Source organism: Scardinius erythrophthalmus (genome assembly GCF_964197995.2).
Source record: "Scardinius erythrophthalmus genome assembly, chromosome: 15".
Classification (NCBI taxonomy): domain Eukaryota; kingdom Metazoa; phylum Chordata; class Actinopteri; order Cypriniformes; family Leuciscidae; genus Scardinius; species Scardinius erythrophthalmus.
In genome coordinates this window covers 36593579-36616535 of record NC_138235.1, presented here as the reverse complement: position 1 = coordinate 36616535, position 22957 = coordinate 36593579, and the positions used below count along the sequence as shown (strand labels likewise).

The window sequence follows — 22957 nt, the reverse complement described above, 5'->3', positions numbered from 1 at the left end:
TTCACATACTTCAATAACTGCAGCTTTGCTTTTCAATTTTTTGGTGCTATAATTTTTTTCTTGTTGAAGAGTTCTGTCAAAAACCTCTGCCTCTGTACTTCATGTCTTTCTAGACAGCAGCAAGTTTCGCCATCGCCTTCGAAGGAAGCTGGCAGAAGACAAAAAACTCCTTCTTCAGGAGATACAGAAATACAATGATCTTGTACTAGAATCGGCAACAAGCATTGACGTAGCTGTGGTGGAGCATTCCCTAACTGGAGAGAGCAATGTGTCTCAAATATGGCCGTGGGAGGTTCATGGCAGTGGTATGTCTGTTTTTAGACGCTTCACAGGAATTTATTTACAGTTCTGCTTTATAGAGCATACTGAATTAAGGCATGCATGTTACATATTGAGTGTTGTAATATTAATTTATTTTAATGGTGTATTTTCAGTTTTCTTATGTATCAATTTGATAAAAAAAAGTCAATGTTTGTAGTGATTATGCAAGATTGTCTCATGTGTACATATAACTGTTATTGATTCTTAGCAAACATTTCAATCAAGAAACGAGTGCACGACCAAGTGATGTTAACAAGGCGACTGCATGAGGAAAGAAGCATTTTGGTGTTGGAGATGGCACAACACTGCACGTGGTCGCAGAGCCTGGCAATGGTTCTCAAGAACAAGTTGGCTGAGGAGGGTAAGTTTAATTAAAACCCTGTCCATCTAATGTGTTTAAAAAAAACATACAAAAAAACACATCAGTCACAGAACTTGGATGGAGTAGAACGGTTATGGCTCTCTTTGCCGTGGTCCTTTAGGATATACATAAAATGGGGATTAAAGTTGTTACTGTAGCTATGGTAACAAGTCAGTAAGGCTATAAAGATTCACATTTGCTTGAAAGATGTGCAGATTTGTTGTACTCTGTCTGTTACTGGAAAGCGGAAATGAACAAAAGAATTTGAACATTGGAATTTGTGTCCTGGTGTGTTACATGGGGTTAGCATAACATCAAGATTAATCTTATTATTATCTCCTCCAGTCAACATAGAAAACCTTGCTGGTCAGCAAGTACCAAAATATGTTACCTCAGCACAACTGTAGTGAAGAAGAAAACTGTTAACTTAAAACAGCTATCAGACATATATATGCTGCTTTGGGCCTCTCTACATAAAGTCACCTCAGTGAGCCATGTTGCCTTAAGTTGTTTTATACAGAAGCTTGCCTGGTCCCATGTCGGCGATACACATAAAAATGCCAATCATCCTGCTATGTAGATATGAATTGGTGATATCTTTTTACTCCATTTAAGTTATTTGGCCCAAACATAAATGATCACATTCATCTAATCTTTCCTAATGATCCGCTAGCTGGCCGCCCCATAAGCATGCTGTCAAAAAAAAACGCGTCTCTGTAGGCAGCCTAGGCTCTGAGATCTGCACACAAAAACAGTTGCGCTCACCACCACTCAAAACCAAAACAAATAGTGTTCCAACCAATCACGGCGGGTGTTGTGAGGTTTTGCGCTCGTGCACGGCTGCCTATGACGGCTGCACGCAAAACTCACAACACCCACCCCTGTCTGTGATTGGTTGGAACACTATTTGTTTTGGTTTTGAGTGGTGGTGAGCGCAACTGTTTTTGTGTGCAGATCTCAGAGCCTAGGCTGCCTACAGAGACGCGTTTTTTTTTGACAGCATGCTTATGGGGCGGCCAGCTAGCGGATCATTAGGAAAGATTAGATGAATGTGATCATTTATGTTTGGGCCTGAAATCACTGATACAACCTTTGATATAGTTTGTCTTTAATGTAATCTCGTTTGTATTTTGAGACGTAGACCAGGGAAATGAGGGACTTTGCTGTCTCTTGAGAAGAAGACTGTCAGAGGTGTCAGAAAGGTTCCAAGTGGTCCTCCAACAGTACAAGACTGCCTTAGGTCCTGAGGCCTCTGTCCTTCTACATGTTGAAGAGGAAGATCAAAGTGGCCTCAGTAGTCCAGACACCAGTGAGGATGAAGAGGAAAACACAATTTAGGTCATTCATTTATTAATATTATGTATGTTTGTTTTTTGGAATAACCCCCTGTTACTGTTATTCTTAATAATGTATTTGTGTATTTTATTAATGCTTTACACACCTTACTTATTCTAAAACAGCTGAAATTCACTCTCTTATCCTAATTCTTGCTTTTTTGTTTTTCTGTATTTCCCCAGATGGAAGCTGCACGAAGGACTATGTTGAAGGAAATGGACTTGCCCTATATCTGTGTATTATTAGTATGCTGATTGATTAACCACATCAAAATCTTGTTAAAAATTCAAACTGTGTCTTTAGATTTTCCAAGCAATTTAGTTAGCACATTGCACAGTTCATTGAAAATGCACAAACTTCTCAGTATAGGTGCACCAATCTTATCCAAAAATGTAAACTTTGCATGTATGATATTACCAGATGTAATTACTGGGCTCATATGATATCAGGGTAGTGTATACTCTTTTAAGAGAGACTCCCCTTAATTGTGGTGACCCTGTGACCTTTCCTTTTGCACCAACGTTAGGCCAAACTTTTGACTTGCATACAACAAATGTTATGAACCGATTTCTGTAATTTGCTGAGCAATGAATCATGTCATGTTGACCTTATGACATTCCCTGTAGCACAATCATTAGACCAGAATGTAAAATTGAATATTGTCTAATTGGGCAGATTGCCATGAAATCTTGTAAGCACATGAAGACTTTGGTGACCTCATGACAGTTCCTCTATCATCACATTTAGGCCTTAATGTAAAAACTCATTCTTGATGGCATTTCTCAAAATTCACTTATTCTGCGGTACAGCAGCAGTGTCTGTCAGTCTATGTCATTTTGTTTTTCCCCAGAGGAAGCTGCCTATGGATTACTACTTGATTGAGTGTATATAACTGTTGTGTAACTTTATTTTATTGCAAAGATGCATTATAGTATGTAACAGAAAAACACACCGTTTTTTATTTTACGATTATAATTTATATTGTATATTATTACAGTTGACAGATGACTTAATTCTTTGTTCTGCTGGAGCTTTTTGCAAGTGAACTTACAGTAACCTCACAGTCCAGTGTTTTTAAATACAGCCTTATGGCTTGTTTGAAATATGCATTTGGTGTATTTTCACTGGTATTGTTGTGAAAGACAAGAAATAAAGTATTTCCAAAGATGAATATTTTGTTTTTACTTTTTCATACTTTATTGAAAAACAATATTTTATATTTTTATAGTTGATAAAAAACATCACACTGTGGAATCTTGTTTACAGATAAACTGTTTAACAGTTTAAACTGTTTAACATCAAGCATTATTAATTAATTACTTTAATGCATGTCTTTTTACTTATTTTCAAACAATCAACCTTGTTTGTAATTAAACCAGATCTATCACAATAAGTAATGTGTATCTGTTAGGTGTATATGTTACAGTTTTTCTCGATTGCTGAAACACTATAACTATGGATATGAACTCAAATTTCAAATACGCAAAATACGTTTATCAAAAAGCACACCCTTTTCCCCAAACTATAAACACTACTCCCCAGTTTTGACACATGAGTCAGATTTGTTAAACTTTCACTGCAAAACTTTACACACATTATCCATTTATCATTGCCTACACAATGTTGTAATTTATAAAGCACTACACAAAGAGTCAAAACTGATCACACAGCAATCAGAACCTTCAACAGATCGATGAAACGGATAAGTTGGGAGGGGGAGGAGAAAGGGAAAGGGCAAAGAGACAAGCATTCTCAGATGAGATTTGTGCCAGCTCCCTAGGTGGGGTCATCCCTCTGTTCCCACAGCTCTATGTTACCACGGCCCTATGTTCCCTCTGCCCTATGTTCCCACATTTCTGAGAATTTTTTTTTTACTGAAAATTTTTAAAATTAGGTTCTATGTTCCCACAACCATATGTTCCCACAGCCTTATGTTCCCACAGTCCTATGTTCTCTCAATATTTTTCTAATTTCAAAGATTTTTCTCAAAATGAAACTCTAAGTCAAGTCATTTTATTACCACATTTAACCCTCAGGAAAAGGTCAGGAGAAATCTGTCAGGAACTCTATGATCCCACATTTCTAGGACATTTTCAAAATTGAGTATTGTGTTCATACATTTCCCTATAATTTCAACAGCTAGTCTATACTACTACAGCTAGTCTACACTACAGCTATTCTACACTGCTACAGCTAGTTAGGGTTAGGGTTAGGGTAACCCTAACCCTCTGTGGGAACAAAGAGCTGTGGGCACTTAGGGCTCTGGGAACATAGGGGTGTGGTAACACAGGGCTGTGGGAAGATATGCACGCTCCCCCCTGTAGAGACGTGCCATTGAACTTGTTACTAAGCGTACAAATCAGCGTCCATACTTGAAGTTCTTCCAGTTTTCAGAGTAGGGTTAGTTTTAGGGTTATAAAATTGTATCTTTACTATATACTCACCTAAAGGATTATTAGGAACACCTGTTCAATTTCTCATTAATTCAATTATCTAATCAACCAATCACATGGCAGTTGCTTCAATGCATTTAGGGGTGTGGTCCTGTTTAAGACAATCTCCTGAACTCCAAACTGAATGTCAGAATGGGAAAAAAGGTGATTTAAGCAATTTTGAGCGTGGCATGGTTGTTGGTGCCAGACGGGCCGGTCTGAGTATTTCACAATCTGCTCAGTTACTGGGAATTCACGCACAACCATTTCTAGGGTTTACAAAGAATGTTGAGACATTCAGATGGTAGAGTCAGAATTTGGCGTAAACAGAATGAGAACATGGATCCATCATGCCTTGTTACCACTGTGCAGGCTGGTGGTGGTGGTGTAATGGTGTGGGGGATGTATTCTTGGCACACTTTAGGCCCCTTAGTGCCAATTGGGCATCGTTTAAATGCCACGGCCTACCTGAGTATTGTTTCTGACCATGTCCATCCCTTTATGACCACCATGTACCCATCCTCTGATGGCTACTTCCAGCAGGATCATGCACCATGTCACAAAGCTCGAATCATTTCAAATTGGTTTCTTGAACATGACAATGAGTTCACTGTACTAAAATGGCCCCCACAGTCACCAGATCTCAACCCAATAGAGCATCTTTGGGATGTGGTGGAACGGGAGCTTCGTGCCCTGGATGTGCATCCCACAAATCTCCATCAACTGCAAGATGCTATCCTATCAATATGGGCCAACATTTCTAAAGAATGCTTTCAGCACCTTGTTGAATCAATGCCACGTAGAATTAAGGCAGTTCTGAAGGCGAAAGGGGGTCAAACACAGTATTAGTATGGTGTTCCTAATAATCCTTTAGGTGAGTGTATATATCAACAATCTCCAACAGTTGAAACATACATTATACTATATTTAAATGATCAAGATGAAAAAAAAATCACGAGGCTATCAGGTCATTGAGTATATTTGACTGTTATTGTAGTTGTAGAACAACCATCAGGGCTGTCTCCAATGTACACTATTTACATTTTTTTTCCAACTGCTTGCACACATTTTCAAAACTATGTCACCTTTTTTCAAAACTTTCCCAAAACTGCACACACAAAATTGTATGTAGTCTAGTGTTTTGAAAAAAGTGTTTTATGCTATTGAAAACAAGTCAAAGGCTTAGAAATAGTTTATTGTTTTTGGAGATGTGGTGTGAAGTTTTGCACTTTGAGTGAGAGGTTTCAAAAAATCATGTGACATAAAAAAAGATTTTGTGTGTATAAGCAGTTGGGAAAAAACTGTATAAACTACAATTCCCACGAGAGACGCGCCATTGATCTTACAAAGTGTACAAATCAGTCACCATACTTGTAGTTCTTCTGGTTTCCCAACCAGGAATAATGTTATAAAAAATGTGTCTTTACTTTTCTATATTAAGTAACATACATTATACAGCCGAAACATACATTAGGCTATATTTATAGGCTATATGATTAGGATAAAAAAAAAAAAAAAAAAATCGCCAAGACTTCAAATCTGTGGTTTTAGCTAGGCTACAGTAGACATGAATTCAAGATTGTCGGCGGGAGTTATGCTACCCTACAAAGAGCGACTTAAAAAAAATAAATTATAAAAAGTTTTATTTAACATTATGTTTATTTATTTATTTATGGCCTGCAAATGTTTTACCAACTGATGAATGTAATAAACTGCCACTTATAAATATGTCAGCATTAGATGCAATAAGTATACAAACAATATCCTAATATAAATTACAGTAAAGAATTCCAAAATGTGTGAAATAGGCTACTCTCCTGATCAAGACCTTCTCAATAAATCAATATTTGGCTTTTTAACTACTGACAAAAACTGTTCAGTTCTAGAAGATAAAATCATATATTTTATTTGGATGAATCAGTCTGTTTATCAGATTTACCAATTGCTATAGTTTGTTTGTGCTGGTCAAGAATAGATACAATTGAACTGCAAGCAAAAACTTGGGGCCACTGTTTCAAATATGAGTGGCTCCTCCCCTAACAAATGTAACCTCACTCCAATTTTATTATAAAAACTTGAGAGCCCTGATTAAATTATATATGCTAACCTAAATTTTAATTAAAAAAGAATCCACTTCATCACATATAAATATGCTCAATGTAGTCTGTTTCTTTTGTCTCAACCACTTCATCCTCATATTGTTATCATTTTGAATTAAATGTATGCATGGAAAAGTAAAAACAAAAATGATCATCTTTTGCAAGTGTTATTGTAGTGTATTTGTGTTCTTTCACAAAAATACAAGTGAAAATATTCCAAATGCTTATTTATTGCTTAATTACTCACTAGAGGCTTAAAGAATGATCAAACAAATTTATTGACAAGGTGCATAACAAATTGAAACTATATAGTCTTTGGCAATTGGACCACATCAAGACATCATTCTTTTAAGAGAAATGCATGATATGAAAAAGGGATCTCCCCTACATGGAGCCGACACTGGTGGTGGTGAAGGGGTGAGTAGCAATGCTGAGATCTGGATGAATGTGGAGCTCTTCTCCTGATGACCACAGTGGAAGGACCTACTGTATGACATGATTGGCTCAAGAGGGTTGAGATGAAAATACATTTGGTTTAAGACATAAAACACCCAGTCAGCTGATGAGTCAGTAGAGAGTGAGAGAGACAATGTAAAAGATATGATATAATGTGCGAGTATAAAGAAGGACAGTCTTATTTGTTGAACTTCATATTTTAGCTTCATGTCAAACAAGCCATAAGGTTGTATTTCCTAACAGTGGACTGTGAGGTTAAGTGAACTTGAAAAGCACAGAAAACAGAACATGAAATCAAATTACACGTCAACTGTAATAAAATAACAGTGCAATTTATAATCATGAAATATGAAACATGCTTTTGAATAACATCTGAAGAAGAAAATTCAGTTGGATTAAGTACATTTCTAGAACATTCCCTTTCGAGATTAAACTCCAGGTCATATTCTTGGAGATGTTCCCCTTTTCACTACTACAGAAAGATGAGATATGACTTCAAATGCAGCACAGAAACAATTTAATAAATAGGCTGAAACCAAAATGGAGTTCTTAATATACATTTTATTTATTTTCATTATTTTGGAGTGAATCCTTTGGCTGCCAGGAATGGGCCCACTGCTCACCACTAAAAACAGAAGGGATTTTTTTTCTGTTACTGGTTGGGGTTTGCAATAAACTTAAAACATTACCGAACATGTCTTTTATAAGTATAACAGTTTCATTTTCCATCTATGAAGAACCACCACCTTCATGCATGCAGTAATGGTGGTGGTCCTTCATAGATGGAAAATGAAACTGTTATACTTATAAAAGACATGTTTGGTAATGATGTGTGCTTTAAACTTGTTTAAAAGGCTTGTTTAATCTGAAACAGAACAGATTAATAAAAAAATTGTAGCAAAAAAAAAAGTTTAAGTAAATAAATAATGAATGCATTAATTCATAAAGCAGAAGAACAGAATAATACATACCATACTGGACAGGGCTCCCAGTCAACCAGCATTTCTGCTTTGCCCTAATGTAAGAAACAAAAAATAAAATCCATTCTTAGCAAGGCTATTATGTCTGATTATAGGCATTGAGTTTCATTGATTTTCAGAAGACACTCCTTCATAAACTGTCATTCAAAAAGACTGAACACATAAAAAGCATCTACCTAACAATTATGGTATGTATAATATGTATTTGCCAAAACACACGGAGGTTTCTAAATCCTATATTACACTCTGCATACTGCCTACACTCTGCACTTCCTTTATGACTGACTAACCTTTCTCACTCTTTCTCTTAATACACTCCTGATGGGGAAAGCCTCTAGGCGAGTGTGGTAGGAGCAATCTGTGAACATCAAAAACACATTTCAAATATTTCTTAGATAGTTAGATTAGAAACAAAATAAACACAACCATGAAGACTTAAGTAGTGACCAGACTTGCAAGGATGACAAGTGATGTTTATCACTAATCAAAACATGTATCATGGAACCAAATTACTCTCGGTTCCAATGTGGTATGCTTGCTTGAATAACCATACTACTGCTAAGCCACAGCTCACAACTAAGAACACTGCTGCTACTTCTACTACTTGGCAATGCATTTTGGTCAAATTTGACTAATTAAGCCTGTTGGATTTTATAGCATGTCAATTGTAATAATCTCAATAATACTAATCATTCCTATTCTATATCTATTATGAATAATCATGGTTACGTGTGCTACGCTAGACTAGCTGGACTGGTCACAACATTTACATACAGTATTGCTGCCCTGTTGTTGATTTGACTGCTTGTATTGTACATATTGTATTTATTTGTAAGTAACTTTGGATAAAAGTGTTTGCTAAATAATTCATTAAATAAATAAAATTGTGACTACCGGAAATTGTCTGTTGTAGTAGTTAAAAAAAAATAAGCGATTGAACTAAAGCGAATTAACAGGGGTTAAGTTGCAATGTTTAGCAAAGTATGAATCATTGCTTTTACATGCACTTACTCTTTTGTGGCCTTTTCCTTTCAGGCATATGCCTTGGTCCCCCTGTGGGATATAAGATTACAGTCCAGTCATATATCCACTCAGAAAAAAAAACAAAAAAAAAAAACATTTACAATAATTAGACAAAATGCACTTTGTAATGTCTTTTCAACATAAATATGTGTCCCTGGTGTGTCTAGACACCCCTGAAATATGAGAAAAGACCATCCTCCCAGTTAATGTGTGTGCAAACACACCGTTTAATTTGGCTCCAGATTTTACATCACATGCAGGCTCATTGGAAAATAGTAATCATAGTAGGCTTTTAGAATACTCCATCTAAAATTACCTGTTTCAGACACGGTCTGCATAAAGGACCAGTTCAAGATAAATAAGGACTTTTTTAGGATCATGCAAAGCTACTCTAGTGGAGTATCAGAATAAAAATATAGAACAGGGCTGCGTTCTCCGATAACGTTGTCTCTTAGCGTGCTACGATGACTCAAAAGGTACACCTTAAATACAGGTATACCTTTCCTACGTGTGTTCTTCGAACTATACCTTAGGATGTTGCTTAAGGTAAACCTTCTTAAGTTCGACCTTAGCAGGCGCTGTCCATGGTGGAGGCGCTGAATAGGTTGATATCGATGCCTCGATGATCGATTGTGCGCTCTTTCCTTCACAGCGGTATAGGTAAAGAAGTATTGAGAAAACAATGTTCTTTATAAAGAAGCGTTTTAGAAATAGTACAAACTGCATTTATCAGGGCTCATTGAAATATGTACATGCAGAAATAAATATGAGTATGTGTTTATAATTTAGCAAGTGTGCAATCCCAAACCCTTACGGCCATAAGTGTGTTAATGTTCTCCACAACGTATGCTGATTATCCACCAGCCATGTAGCTAGTTGACATACACTAACTGGCTCCGCGGACGGCGCCGTCTTTGATTTAAAACAAGTAGCCTACTCGCTGTCTTACTGCCATAGCTATAAAGTTTGTGTAAACTCATCTTTCTTTATATAGACTCCTAAGCCTTTTCTGTCAAATGGTTCGCCAGCTGATGTGCCTTAGGATAGTAATTAAAAAAGCTAACAACCATTAGTGTATGGAAACTTTATTAATGAAAACACTTCCATACACTAGGTGTAGGCTGTAACAACTTAAGTATTTTATGTGTAAAATTTTAAAGTAAAGTAAAAATGTAATTTTAATACTAAATCAGATTTTATATTAAATGTTCATATACAATTGTCTATGTGTAATTAAACTGCGATGTATAAAAGCTTTTTGCGTAGTGGTGGCCACTAGCGGTATGAACCGTCAGCAGCGATAAGGTATAGCTAAGAGCGCTCCAGACCAACCTTAAGAACGTATGACTTACAGAAGGTATACTTAACTAAGAAGGTTTCGGAAACCACGTATTAACGATAAGGTACTTCTTAAGGTACAACTTAAGAACGACGTAGCGTTAAGGTAGTTTCGGAGAACGCAGCCCTGGAAATTAGCATAATAGGTCCCCTTTAAATTCTATTTCAGTAATTAATTTACTTATTAGAGAATCTGCTTGACTAATGAGTTTCATTGAGTTTCATAGTTACCAAGCTATGGTAACAGTTATCAGAACCACCAATAATTACCCTAATAATAATAATAGTAATTCATTACATTTATATAGCGCTTTTCTGGGTACTCAAAGTGCTTTACATAGATGGGGGAATCTCCTCAACCACCACCAATGTGCAGCATCCACTTGGATGATGCGACGGCAGCCATATTGCGCCAGAACGCCCACCACACACCAGCTTACTGGTGGAGAGGAGACAGTGATGAAGCCAATCAGTATATGAGGATGATTAGGAGGCCATGATGGACAGGGGCCAATGGGCAAATTTGGCCAGGATGCTGGGGTTACACCCCTACACCCCACCGCACCCTACTTTTTCGAAGGACACCCTGGGATTTTTAATGACCACAGAGAGTCAGGACCTCAGTTTAACGTCTCATCCGAAGGACGGACAAACATTATTTACATACCTGACTTTTTTTTTTTTTGACTTGCGACTGTGCCCCTGGCTGACCCTGTGAAGACAGCTGTGGGTTTGGAGAAAGAAAATTACTCATATACCAAATAAATCTTTAACTTATTATTTAAAATTCTTGAAGATCACAACATTGCACAAGTGTGGCAGTACATGTATTAATAGGTGTAAAGTACATGCATTCTTATTGCGATTGACTTAAGGTTGCTCCATTAACTCCACGTGTTTCATTTTCTCGTTTATGTCCATCCTGTTTGTGATAATCCTAATTTGTTTCAACAAGCGCTGATCTTGCGCTGACTTGTTCAGGGAACGCAAGGGGTGGGAGAATGGTTAAGTGTTCATGGGACACTGACATTCCCAATTATTTTGAATATTCGAATTATCCTAATATCTTTAATAATAAAAATTGGCCTAGTAATTTCAGCATTTGATTAGTAGTACTTATTTTACTTTTAGATTTTTAATAGACTCACAAAATTCCTTCCAACAGCCCTAGTACAGAATCAGATAGACCTATCATCTATCTAATAATGTAATATCAGATAAACTTCTAGCAGATTATCCATTGAAAATGAGAACCCTGTAGGTGTTGATACACAGGGCAACTTTTTGAGCAATGTTGCAGGGCAATGTTGCCGTCAACAGGCAACCAGATGAGACAAAGGGCCCACAACCCATCTAAATTATCCAGATAGAAATGTGTTGCCCATTTTCAATGTGAAAGTGCCCAAGGAACAATCGCTCGGCAAGATTGCCCAGCAACATTGCTCAAAAAGTTGCCCTGTGTATCATCACCTAGTGAGTTTTACTTTATCAAGCAGCAAAAAAGTTATAGCATGGTGAGTTTGAGTTCATTTCGTTGAAAAGAGCCCTAACCTGCATCAAGCTCTATGGGGGAAAAACACTGGAAGTCAAGTAAAGTTAAGGTAACCCATGGGTCAAACACTTTTGGACTTTACAAATATAAACTGTAACTCTTTAAATTTGTTCTAATTACCTTGCCTCTCCGTGGATTCCGCCTGCTCCACTTGCCCCTCCGTGGATTCAGCCTGCTCCACTTGCCCCTCCGTGGATTCAGCCTGCTCCACTTGCCCCTCCGTGGATTCAGCCTGCTCCACTTGCCCCTCCGTGGATTCAGCCTGCTCCACTTGCCCCTCCGTGGATTCAGCCTGCTCCACTTGCCCCTCCGTGGATTCCGCCTGCTCCACTTGCCCCTCCGTGGGGCTCGCCTCGCAGGGTGTGAGCTGCAGAGTAATCAGCTGATCCTCATTGCCACTGGAATCCTGGGTCCATCCTGTGCAAGTTAAACAAGTGTTGTGTTTTGCTTATTTAAAACATAGAGGTTAACCATAAGCTTGATCTGTACCTGTTTTAACTGTTAGGTAAATGTGTTTGAATAATATATACCACATTTTCCCCAACCAGATTTGAAGGCACTTTTGATTGCAAGAGAACTATTGAGAGTCTACTGGATGTATTACGGTAGATATCTGTAATATATTTGATTGATTTTCTATGACGATAACCAATACAATATATCTTTAAGTCAGGAAAATAAAACCCAGAGTGCTCATAATATCTATTCAAAAAATGACAAGTATAATGTTTGTTTACAGACTGGGTCAAACTATTCAGTTAAGACTAGACTGCGTGCGCTAAAAAACTTTGGGCTTTATGCCTCAGTTAGTAGCAGTGTAAGTTTGTGGTGTATCCACAGCAAAAATTTGACGGTTTTCTTTTTCTCTGTGTTATTTCCTTTAATGATCTACATTTTAGCACTGTCCTCGATATTGTTTCAATGAGTATATATAGATTCATTATCATTTGATTCATTGACCCAGTGACCAAAACGGGTCTTTGCAAATGTAATGTGTTCAATTAGTATGTCACTACAAAAAATGCTGTGGTCAGTGTGCCTAAACATTAAAAATATGGTTGTATGTGGGCTGAAAACAGAAATGAAATATGGCCCCTACAAAAACATACCAAACATAATTCTACAGTTGACAGTATATGCTTGAATGCACTTAACTCTGGGTGCCAAATCCCATTGTAGACCAGTGTGCTGCATGCTATTAATACAAACAGGGCTCAATACACTTAGAATCTACATGTCTGAGTATCTGCAGTTGCAAGAAACTACTGTTTTGAAAGTTTACTTCAATTCCCATAATCATTTGCCAGGTGTGAATTTTTATGTTTTTCTACCCATTTGCGTCTACATTAAATGTGTTGGTAGAGACGTCACATAGAGTAGCCTATGATCATACAAGCATTCATCAGCAGAAAAAAAGAATGATTGAATTTAAGTTTTAGGGGTGAGACATTCCTTTAAGATTTAAACATTAATAAAATATTTTGAGTACTCAACACAAGTTGTGAACTGTGACTTTAAGACAGTGCATGCATCTCACCTTCACAAAGGTATTCATAAAATGAACCTATCTTCTGTAGGTAGTCCTGGGCAAAGGTGGAGAGTGTGCAGCGAGGCGTTAATATTTCGCACTTAATTTCTTTTTTTTTGTTCTCCTTTCCTAGTAGCAGAACTGGTTTGTAGCCAATGGCATGGAGTTTCTCAAGCTGCAATGACAAAATTGTGTGTTTGCTGTTTTAAGTAATAGAAAAACAACATAAAAAATAAGTAAGAATATTAATTTAAAAATATATAACTTTATTAATGACAGCATTCAGGTTACTGCCATTCAGGCTTTTTAACCTAATGGTGAGTTTAGCTTTATGTGCAAACAGCTCATACAATAGAAGCAAAAAACAACTATATATAGAAAAACAGTAAAAAGATGAATCTGACACCATGAGGGTACCTTTCATATAACTTTATATAAATATTTATTTTTGTAACATTAGTAGCTCGGGTTTTGCACCTACATTGATAAGATTATGTAACCATTGTGCAACTGGACAATGACAATCTAAAGATTAATTATAAATAAAGGCAGAACCTTAGTGATTATGTGACCAAATGGTTCATGTGTTATTTCTCATCCACTCAATAAGAAAGTTTGATTATTAAATTGCACCTGTAATTCTGTCATAATGCATGACTGTATATGTTATGAACTCAAGAATTCCTGAGTTTCAATTCTATTTGCTGTGTTCAAATTTTGCTCTGGTAGATCATTTAGGTATGTGATGTATTACGGTGAAGATGTGATAACTTTATGGTTGTATTACCACCACTAAAATAAAAACTACAAATCACAATTACGTGTGCCTTCAAAGTTGATAGTTAAATTATACTTTTAAATTGATTCTGATGACACAGGGAGGACAAAGTATCATTGGAAAAAAAATATTCAAATTTATCTATATTGGCAAAAAATAATGCCTTTCTGACCTTGCGCTGGCATGCTCAATAACAAATGGTACCACTGAATGTACTTCTTAGATGATCTGGACAGTTTACTGTCATGTATAAAATTGTACGTACCATGATATTGGCTTCATCCTTGATGGATGCAGTGTTGTGGTTTTTCTTACGACCAACCACCCATTCCTCTCGCTTCTCATCAAACCTCTGAAGCTTCTTCTTGAGGCGCTGCTTCAGAGGCTGCTCCTTTTTACAATGTGAGCAGATCTTTTGAGCACAAAATATTATCCCCTGACAAAAGGGGCAGATCTTTTTTGTAGACCCCCCTGGCATTATAACAAACTGTCAGATACAGACAGACAGTCAGATACAGACAGACAGAAATACAGACAGACAGAGTCAGATACAGACAGACAGACACAGTCAGATACAAACAGACAGACTGACAACGATGGGTAAGACAGACAAGTAGACAAAGACAGACAGGGAGGAAAGAAAGAGCAATAGATAAAGACTATGAGATAGATAAAGATTGAGGATGAAAGAGAGGATGTAACAGAGAGGATGTAAGATATAGAAAATAATGAAGAGATAGAGGTTGGCTCTTAAAAGTGCCTTTGGGTTTTGAAAATAAGGTTCGGATAGGTTCGACAGGTGATATGTTTGACAGGATCTGCAGGGAGAACAACAGAAAATGTTAATTATGTAGTGTTATGTTGATATAAGATTTAAAAAGTGTACCCAAATAGTGAGTGATTCCCATTTTCTTGTAAATGCTTAGGATAAATAAATACAGATTCACGTTGTTCCTATTTCCTGTGCTACTGTTAAAAGTCACGTAACATTTTTTTTCCCAGATTTAAAGGCAGCGTTATGTGCAGTATAACGTTAGACCAAGTGATAATATTGTTATTACTAACACATTACAGTGACGTTGTGTGTGAACCACGATGATCGAGAGAAAATCACATCATCTAAATATCCCCAATTACTATTCCCCCAAAAAATTCTCAATAAGCAGTTACACGTCCAAAATAAAATTATGAGTATTTCCACATAAAAAAACACATGTTGTGATATATCACAACATGTTTTTTTTTTATGTGGAAATACTCATAATTTTATTTTGTATATATACATCTAGAACCTATATCTAGGCTTAGAACATGTTTTTTTTTTTTATAAACTCGTAATTTTATTCATTTTGGACGTGTAAATAATGCTTATGAATTCATCTTGCTTATTAGACTGTTGTAAGCGACTTACCGTGGTGGAATCGCGCTGGGCAATGGTTTCTCCGATGGTCGCACACAGTGACGTGTTGCACAAAATTGCGCCAAAATATCAATCATAATTAAAAAGTACAGTCTTAATATTTTATATCCGTGCTCAAAGTTTTAAAGGGGTCAGCATAAATGTCCAAGTGAAGGAAAAACGAGTATGTAGCCATTACCATTTAAACACATATCACTTCCCAGAATGCATCCATCTCTTTGCCAAAGGATATGTCCATATAAAGTAATATAAACATTTCTGCAGTAGGCTATATAATTAATTTATTACAACTTCATAATCATTATTGAGATGAAAGTTCTATAAAAGTAGGCTATTCTTTTTTTCTTTTTCTTTTTTTGGCGCAGAAAAAAAGAAAAGAAAAGTAGGCTCACTATAAGCCATTGCAAATTGAAATACCATCGGCAATTATAAAATATCCCACAATAAATTAAGGCATGTTTTAAGCCTACAGCAAATATGCAGTCCTGCAATTATGTCGTTTTAATGTAGTCCACAATAATATAAAAAAGAGAGGAAAAATCGTGATATTACCGATTTAGAAAAGAGTTTCAGCAAGCTACCCTCAACGTCGGCTTATGGACCATTTTTACCACAATATGTGATCGAAAATTATAAAATATCCTACCTAAATGAAGGAATGTTTTAAGCATATAGAAAATATAGGCTACCGTCTTGTAATTATGTAATTTTAATGTAGCCCAAAGTTATATAAAAAGAGAGGAAAAGGAGTTTAGGAAAATAATCAAAGTTCAAAATTCAAAGATGCCCTCATTCGCACTCAAATCTATCGGACGACCCTCTCCGTTGTCAAGTGACGAATAGGGGGTACCCTACACGTCGGCTTTGGACGTGAGGGGGAAATGACCAAACGGCATGTGACGAATAGGGGTGAGACCATGTTGCAACGAAAGACGTGGTGCAGGCACGGAACATACGTCCCTTTGAAATACATTAGATTGAAAGTCGTGCTGGGTGACACGAAAAAAGAAGGAAATTCGTGCTTCAGGACACGAATCAATTCGTGTTGAGTAGCCTACCTAATATAAAGCAATACAACAAGGATTAAAATCTCCTGATTAAATGTTGAGTAATGTAGCCCTTAAAGTTTGCAAAAGGAATAGCCAAACATTTGAGAAAACACAATAGTGTGCTCTCGAAAGAAAGACGTGGTGCATACGCCCCATTGAAATACATTAGATTGAAAGTCGTGCTGAGTGACACGAAAAAAGAAGGAAATTCGTGCCTACGGACACGAATCAATTCGTGTTGAGTAGCCTACCGAATAAGCAATACAACAAGGATTAAAATCTCCTGATTAAATGTTGAGTAATGTAGCCCTTAAAGTTTGCAAAAGGAATAGTAACATTTGAGAAAAAACAATAGTGTGCTCTCGAAAGAAAGACGTGGTGCATACGCCTCATTGAAATGCATTAGATTGAAAGTCGTGCTGAATGACACGAAAAAAGAAGGAAATTCGTGCCTATGGACACGAATCAATTCGTGTTGAGTAGTCTAGCGAATATAAAGCAATACAACAAGGATTAAAATCTCCTGATTAAATGTTGAGTAATGTAGCCCTTAAAGTTTGCAAAAGGAATAGTAACATTTGAGAAAAAACAATAGCGTGCTCTCGAAAGAAAGACGTGGTGCATACGCCCCATTGAAATACATTAGATTGAAAGTCGTGCTGAATGACACGAAAAAAGAAGGAAATTCGTGCCCTAGGACACGAATCAATTCGTGTTGAGTAGCCTGCCGAATATAAAGCAATACAACAAGGATTAAAATCTCCTGATGAAATGTTGAGTAATGTAGCCCTTAAAGTTTGCAAAAGGAATAGCCTAACATTTGAGAAAAAACAATAGTGTGCTCTCGAAAGAAAGACGTGGTGCATACGCCCCATTGAAATACATTAGATTGAAAGTCGTGCTGAGTGACACGAAAAAAGAAGGAAATTCGTGCCTACGGACACGAATCAATTCGTGTTGAGTAGTCTAGCGAATATAAAGCAATACAACAAGGATTAAAATCTCCTGATTAAATGTTGAGTAATGTAGCCCTTAAAGTTTGCAAAAGGAATAGTAACATTTGAGAAAAAAACAATAGTGTGCTCTCGAAAGAGAGACGTGCATACGCCCCATTGAAATACATTAGATTGAAAGTCGTGCTGAGTGACACGAAAAAAAGAAGGAAATTCGTGCATAAGGACACGAATCAATTCGTGTTGAGTAGCCTGCCGAATATAAAGCAGTACAACAAGGATTAAAATCTCCTGATTAAATGTTGAGTAATATGTAGGCCTAGTCCATAAAGTTGGCAAAAGGAATAGCCTAAAATTTGAGAAAAAAACAATAGTGTGCTCTCGAAAGAAAGACGTGGTGCAGGCACGAAAAATACGTCCCATTGAAATGCATTGAAAGTCGTGCTGAGTGACACGAAAAAAAGAAGGATATTTGTGCCCTTGGACAAGAATAAATAGATTAATGTTGAGTAGCCTAACGAATATAAAGCAATAAAAACGAGGATTAAAATCTCTTGATTAAATATTGAGTAATGTAGCTCTTAAAGTTTGCAAAATGAATAACAATTGAGAAAAAACAATACTGTGCTCTCGAAAGAAAAACGTGGTGCAGGCACGAAAAATACGTCCCATTGAAATACATTAGATTGAAAGTCGTGCTGACTGACACGAAAAAAAGAAGGAAATTCGTGCCTATGGACACGAATCAATTCGTGTTGAGTAGCCTGCCGAATATAAAGCAGTACAACAAGGATTAAAATCTCCTGATTAAATGTTGAGTAATATGTAGGCCTAGTCCATAAAGTTGGCAAAAGGAATAGCCTAACATTTGAGAAAAAAAACAATAGTGTGCTCTCGAAAGAAAGACGTGGTGCAGGCACGAAAAATACGTCCCATTGAAATGCATTGAAAGTCGTGCTGAGTGACACGAAAAAAAGAAGGATATTTGTGCCCTTGGACAAGAATAAATAGATTAATGTTGAGTAGCCTAACGAATATAAAGCAATAAAAACGAGGATTAAAATCTCTTGATTAAATATTGAGTAGGCTAATGTAGCTCTTAAAGTTTGCAAAATGAATAACAATTGAGAAAAAAACAATACTGTGCTCTCGAAAGAAAAACGTGGTGCAGGCACGAAAAATACGTCCCATTGAAATACATTAGATTGAAAGTCGTGCTGACTGACACGAAAAAATGGGGGAAATCGTGTCCACGAACACGAATCAATAGATTAAATTTCGTTACTATGTCACGAACTGCCGTGAGACTGGGTTGGGTGTTCACTCAAGCCCACACGGATGGTGTCCTACCTCCTACTTTAACAGAAGCGGTTATTACAGTGATACATAAAAAGGGTAAGGATCCAGAAGAGGTTGGCTCTTTTGGACCTATTTCTCTATTAAACCAAGATGGGAAATTATTTTCTAAAATTTTGGCCAATAGATTGAGCCCTTTTTTAGATAAATTAGTTCATCCAGACCAAACTGGCTTTATACCAGGTAGAAATTCTTTTTTCAATCTTAGACGTTTATTTAATATCATGTTTGCTACTAATAGACCACAAGAAGAGCTAGCCATCCTTTCACTAGATGCTGAGAAGGCATTCGACCAAGTCGAGTGGCCGTATCTATTTGAAATTTTAAAGAGATTTAATTTTGGAGAAAAATTCATATCAATGGTAAAGCTTCTTTACAACAACCCCTGTGCACAGATACTGACTAATCAAATATTATCCCCCCGTTTCAGTCTACATAGAGGAACGAGACAAGGGTGCCCTCTTTCCCCCTTAATTTTTGCTTTAGCAATCGAACCCCTTGCCGAGAGTATCCGCTCAGACCCTTTAATTCATGGTTATAATACCCCAAAACAAAATTTCACTACATGCCGATGATGTTTTATTATTTATCTCTCAACCCCAAGTCACAATCTCACAATTACTCGATAAAATAAATTAATTTGGGACCTTTTCTGGTTACAGGATAAATTGGAATAAAAGCGAGCTAATGCCCATGCAGGTGCGGAATATTGCCTGGTTACAGAACCTCCCTTTTAGTGTATCTTCAGAAAAATTCACGTATTTAGGAATTCAGATTACAAAATGCCACTCTAATTTATTTAAGGAGAATTTCCCACCACTGCTGTCTAAATTACAATCAAATATACAGTTCTGGAAGACCTCGCCAATCTCATTACTTGGCAGAGTGAATGCCATCAAAATGATTTTCTTGCCCCAACTACTATATTTATTTCAGAACATTCCAGTATTTCTCCCCAAATCTTTCTTTTAAAAAATGGACTCGATTGTGCTCCCTTTCTTATGGGACTACAAAACCCACAGAATAGGCAAGAAACACCTCTGCAAATCTAAAATAGAAGGAGGCTTGGCACTCCTGAATTTTTTATCATATTACTGGGCCTCACATATCAAGATTATGGCATATTGGCTGGATAACACTGCTACCCCACCAAACTGGCTCGAATTAGAACAAGAGGCATGCCAGCCTAACTCTATAGGTGCCATCCTTCTGGCACCTTACACTATTGAGAAGTCTTTGTACAATAGCAATGTGATGATCCACAGTACAGTGCGTATTTGGAAACAAATCAAATCACACTTTAAGTTGAAACCCATATTTTATGCATTACCTATCACTGGAAACCCACCGTTTCCTCCATCCATTCTTGATAATACTTTTAATCTCTGGATGAACAGAGGCATCCATACAATAGGAGAGTTATACATTAAGGCATTTTTGCATCTTTTGCACAATTACAGAGTAAATATAATATACCGGGTAGTAGTTTCTTTAGATACTTGCAAATTAGAAACTATGTAAGAAAACATTTGCAAAATTTTGAGACCTTCTCAGGCTCTTGTCTTGATCGATGCCTCCGACCCATGTCTTGCTCAGAAAAATCGATATCTTATATTTATGACACTTTGCAGTCTATCAGTCCAGTGATCTCCACTTCAATAAAAACAAAATGGGAGGAAGAAATGAACACTGTGATCCCAGACCCTCTATGGGAAAAGAGTTTGGAACATACTCATCGATGTTCTAATAATTCTACGCACTGCCTAATTCAATTTAAGATTCTACATCGTCTTCACTATTCTAAGGAGAGATTACACAAAATATACCCTGAGATATCCCCTCTTTGTGACAGATGCCTTGTTGCAGAAGACACGTTGCTTCACAGCTTCGTTCTGTGTCCCAAGGTTAAGATCTTTTGGTTTAGTATCTTCAGTTTAATTTCTAGGATACTTAACATACAATTGGAGCCTAATCCACTCATTATTATTTTAGGAATTTCAGATGATATTAAAAGGTTAAACAATTACCAACAATGCCTCCTGTCCTTTAGTCTCATCACCGCAAAGAAACTACTTCTCATGCATTGGAAAAATAATGAAACACCCTCCACAAAGATGTGGCTTAGTGATCTTACTAACACTCTCCACTTAGAGAGAATAAAATATATTCTTATGGATAAACTCCCACACTTTGAAAAAGTGTGGTTACCTCTCATTCACTATCTCACACCTGGCAGTGGAAATTAATGTTTCCCTCTAACTATAATAAAGTAGTATTTAGATGGAAGGATAAGGCTGGGTAGGGTGGGGAAGCGGGATTTATTTAGGTTTGTATTTTTTTTTTTTTTTTTTTTTCTGTACTCTGTATGTCTATCTGTTGATTCTGTTCTTCTTTTACCATTGTTGTATGTTCAAAAAAATGCACTCATTTCTATGTGGATATACATTATACTCTTGTGTATGATGTAGATAATATAACGTTGTGAAAATGTGCTCTAATAAAAATATTTGAAACAAAATGTTATGTCCTTCTTAGGAGCTGTGCAGCAGATGGATTCCAGGTTAGGCCTCAACAGACCAAACTTCCAGAGTTCTGTGGCAATCCAAAGCCATCTAATAAAAAAATGGACCATCCAAAGATCCAAACTGAAGGAGAAAATGTTTTTCTTGGAAAGTTCTACTCATTCAGACCCAAATTACATAATATATCTTGCATAAAAAAATAAAAACTCAGATCTCACATACTAACACACAAACAATGGACTACCTTGGCTGCCATCTTGGATTTGAGTATGTTCTATATAGTATCGTGAGTACGAAGTTGCAACCTTGGAATCTATCTATGAATCTATATATGTAATAGGCTTCAGAAGATGTATTTCGTAGTATTTAGTTTATCATTAATCATCAATTATCACTAAAATATAATCAGACTAAAACTAATAAAGATAAACAGATAACCTTATAACCAAATTGCTCTTATAGCTTCTAATGAAAGCTGTGAACTGATTATTCACATGTGAGAATGTTTAACGTTATCCAATGCCATTGGCTATTTAAATCTCAGCAGTTGTGGCATGTTATAAAAGTCAGTGTTTTTACTGTGAGTGAAGCTGAAGACTGCGTCTGTAATGTTGACCGTTCAAAGATGGCGGACGCGTTCACGTGTCCAGGACAGTCGAATGAGGAGGATTCTACTTATCAATCTACTTGTCTATGTGGTTTAAAGTTACAGTGAATAGAGTGCCGAAGTTATGACGTCACTTTGTAGGCGAAAACGCGGAAGTGAGTTAGCATTTTAGCACTACCGGTTCCTTCGCCCTAAAGTCTATGGGTTTTTTGAATGGGTTTTTGCTAAATCGCCTGAAATAAGGTCTGTGGTTAACAAAGCCTCTAAATATTTTCACGTTTTGATCTATGACATAAAACACACCAGTTATAACCTGCTTGTGATTTTTTAAACGGTATTGTGTCTTAAAAACGGTGGTTGCTAACAAGTTGCTAAAAGGGACTACATCCTTTGGCGGGGACTTTAGACGTCATCATGACAAACAGAAATCTCTCACTAGCCCTTGTTTCAGCCTCACGTTCTTAGAAGTTTACCTTTCAGTTAATATGCATAACATTATAGGCTATATTTAGTCTTTTCAAATTGTAGTTTTTCCAAATATTGTTGTACACAGAATTCTGTGATATTAAGGTAACCGATTACCAGTTCTTTATTTCTGTGGAGAGACTGTAGCGTCGTTTCCCGGTCAACTATAAATCAATGACTTTTCAACACATTCAGCGATCGCCCGGTAAACCAAATAGCAATGCTTAATCTATCATAAAGATAACTATAGATCAATGTTGTTCCAATATTGTTGCCATCAACATTAATAACATCAGGTTTTCATCGATATGGTAATGGTGATTCAACATTTATTTTGCATTGAAATTTCAATATCAACCATAATGATGATTCAGATGGAAAA

The 22957-nt window shown here is 36.7% G+C and overlaps 2 protein-coding genes across 2 annotated transcripts in view; one reads left to right on the top strand and one right to left on the bottom strand.

Moving 5' to 3' along the window:
* The window catches only part of LOC308703231 (uncharacterized protein), a gene marked incomplete at its 5' end in the record, with an annotated part of 6318 nt that extends 3132 nt beyond the window's left edge, over positions 1-3186 (top strand). Inside the window, 4 exons of the mRNA XM_081386552.1 lie at positions 114-305; positions 530-682; positions 1824-2020; positions 2200-3186. Of these exons, the coding sequence (XP_081242678.1) occupies positions 114-305; positions 530-682; positions 1824-2020 (542 nt within the window). The 3' untranslated portion in view covers positions 2200-3186. The remainder of the gene's footprint in view (positions 1-113; positions 306-529; positions 683-1823; positions 2021-2199) is intronic.
* Positions 3187-7505: 4319 nt separating this feature from the next.
* Positions 7506-15388, bottom strand: LOC308702976 (uncharacterized protein). The gene is made up of 8 exons (XM_081386171.1): positions 14469-15388; positions 13435-13600; positions 12018-12314; positions 11013-11069; positions 8996-9037; positions 8275-8342; positions 7976-8019; positions 7506-7629 (listed from the first exon to the last, which is right to left on the bottom strand). The coding sequence occupies exons 1-8, from the start codon at positions 14679-14681 to the stop codon at positions 7566-7568; spliced, it is 951 nt and encodes a 316-aa protein (XP_081242297.1). The 5' UTR covers positions 14682-15388; the 3' UTR covers positions 7506-7565.
* Between the last annotated feature and the right edge of the window lie 7569 nt (positions 15389-22957).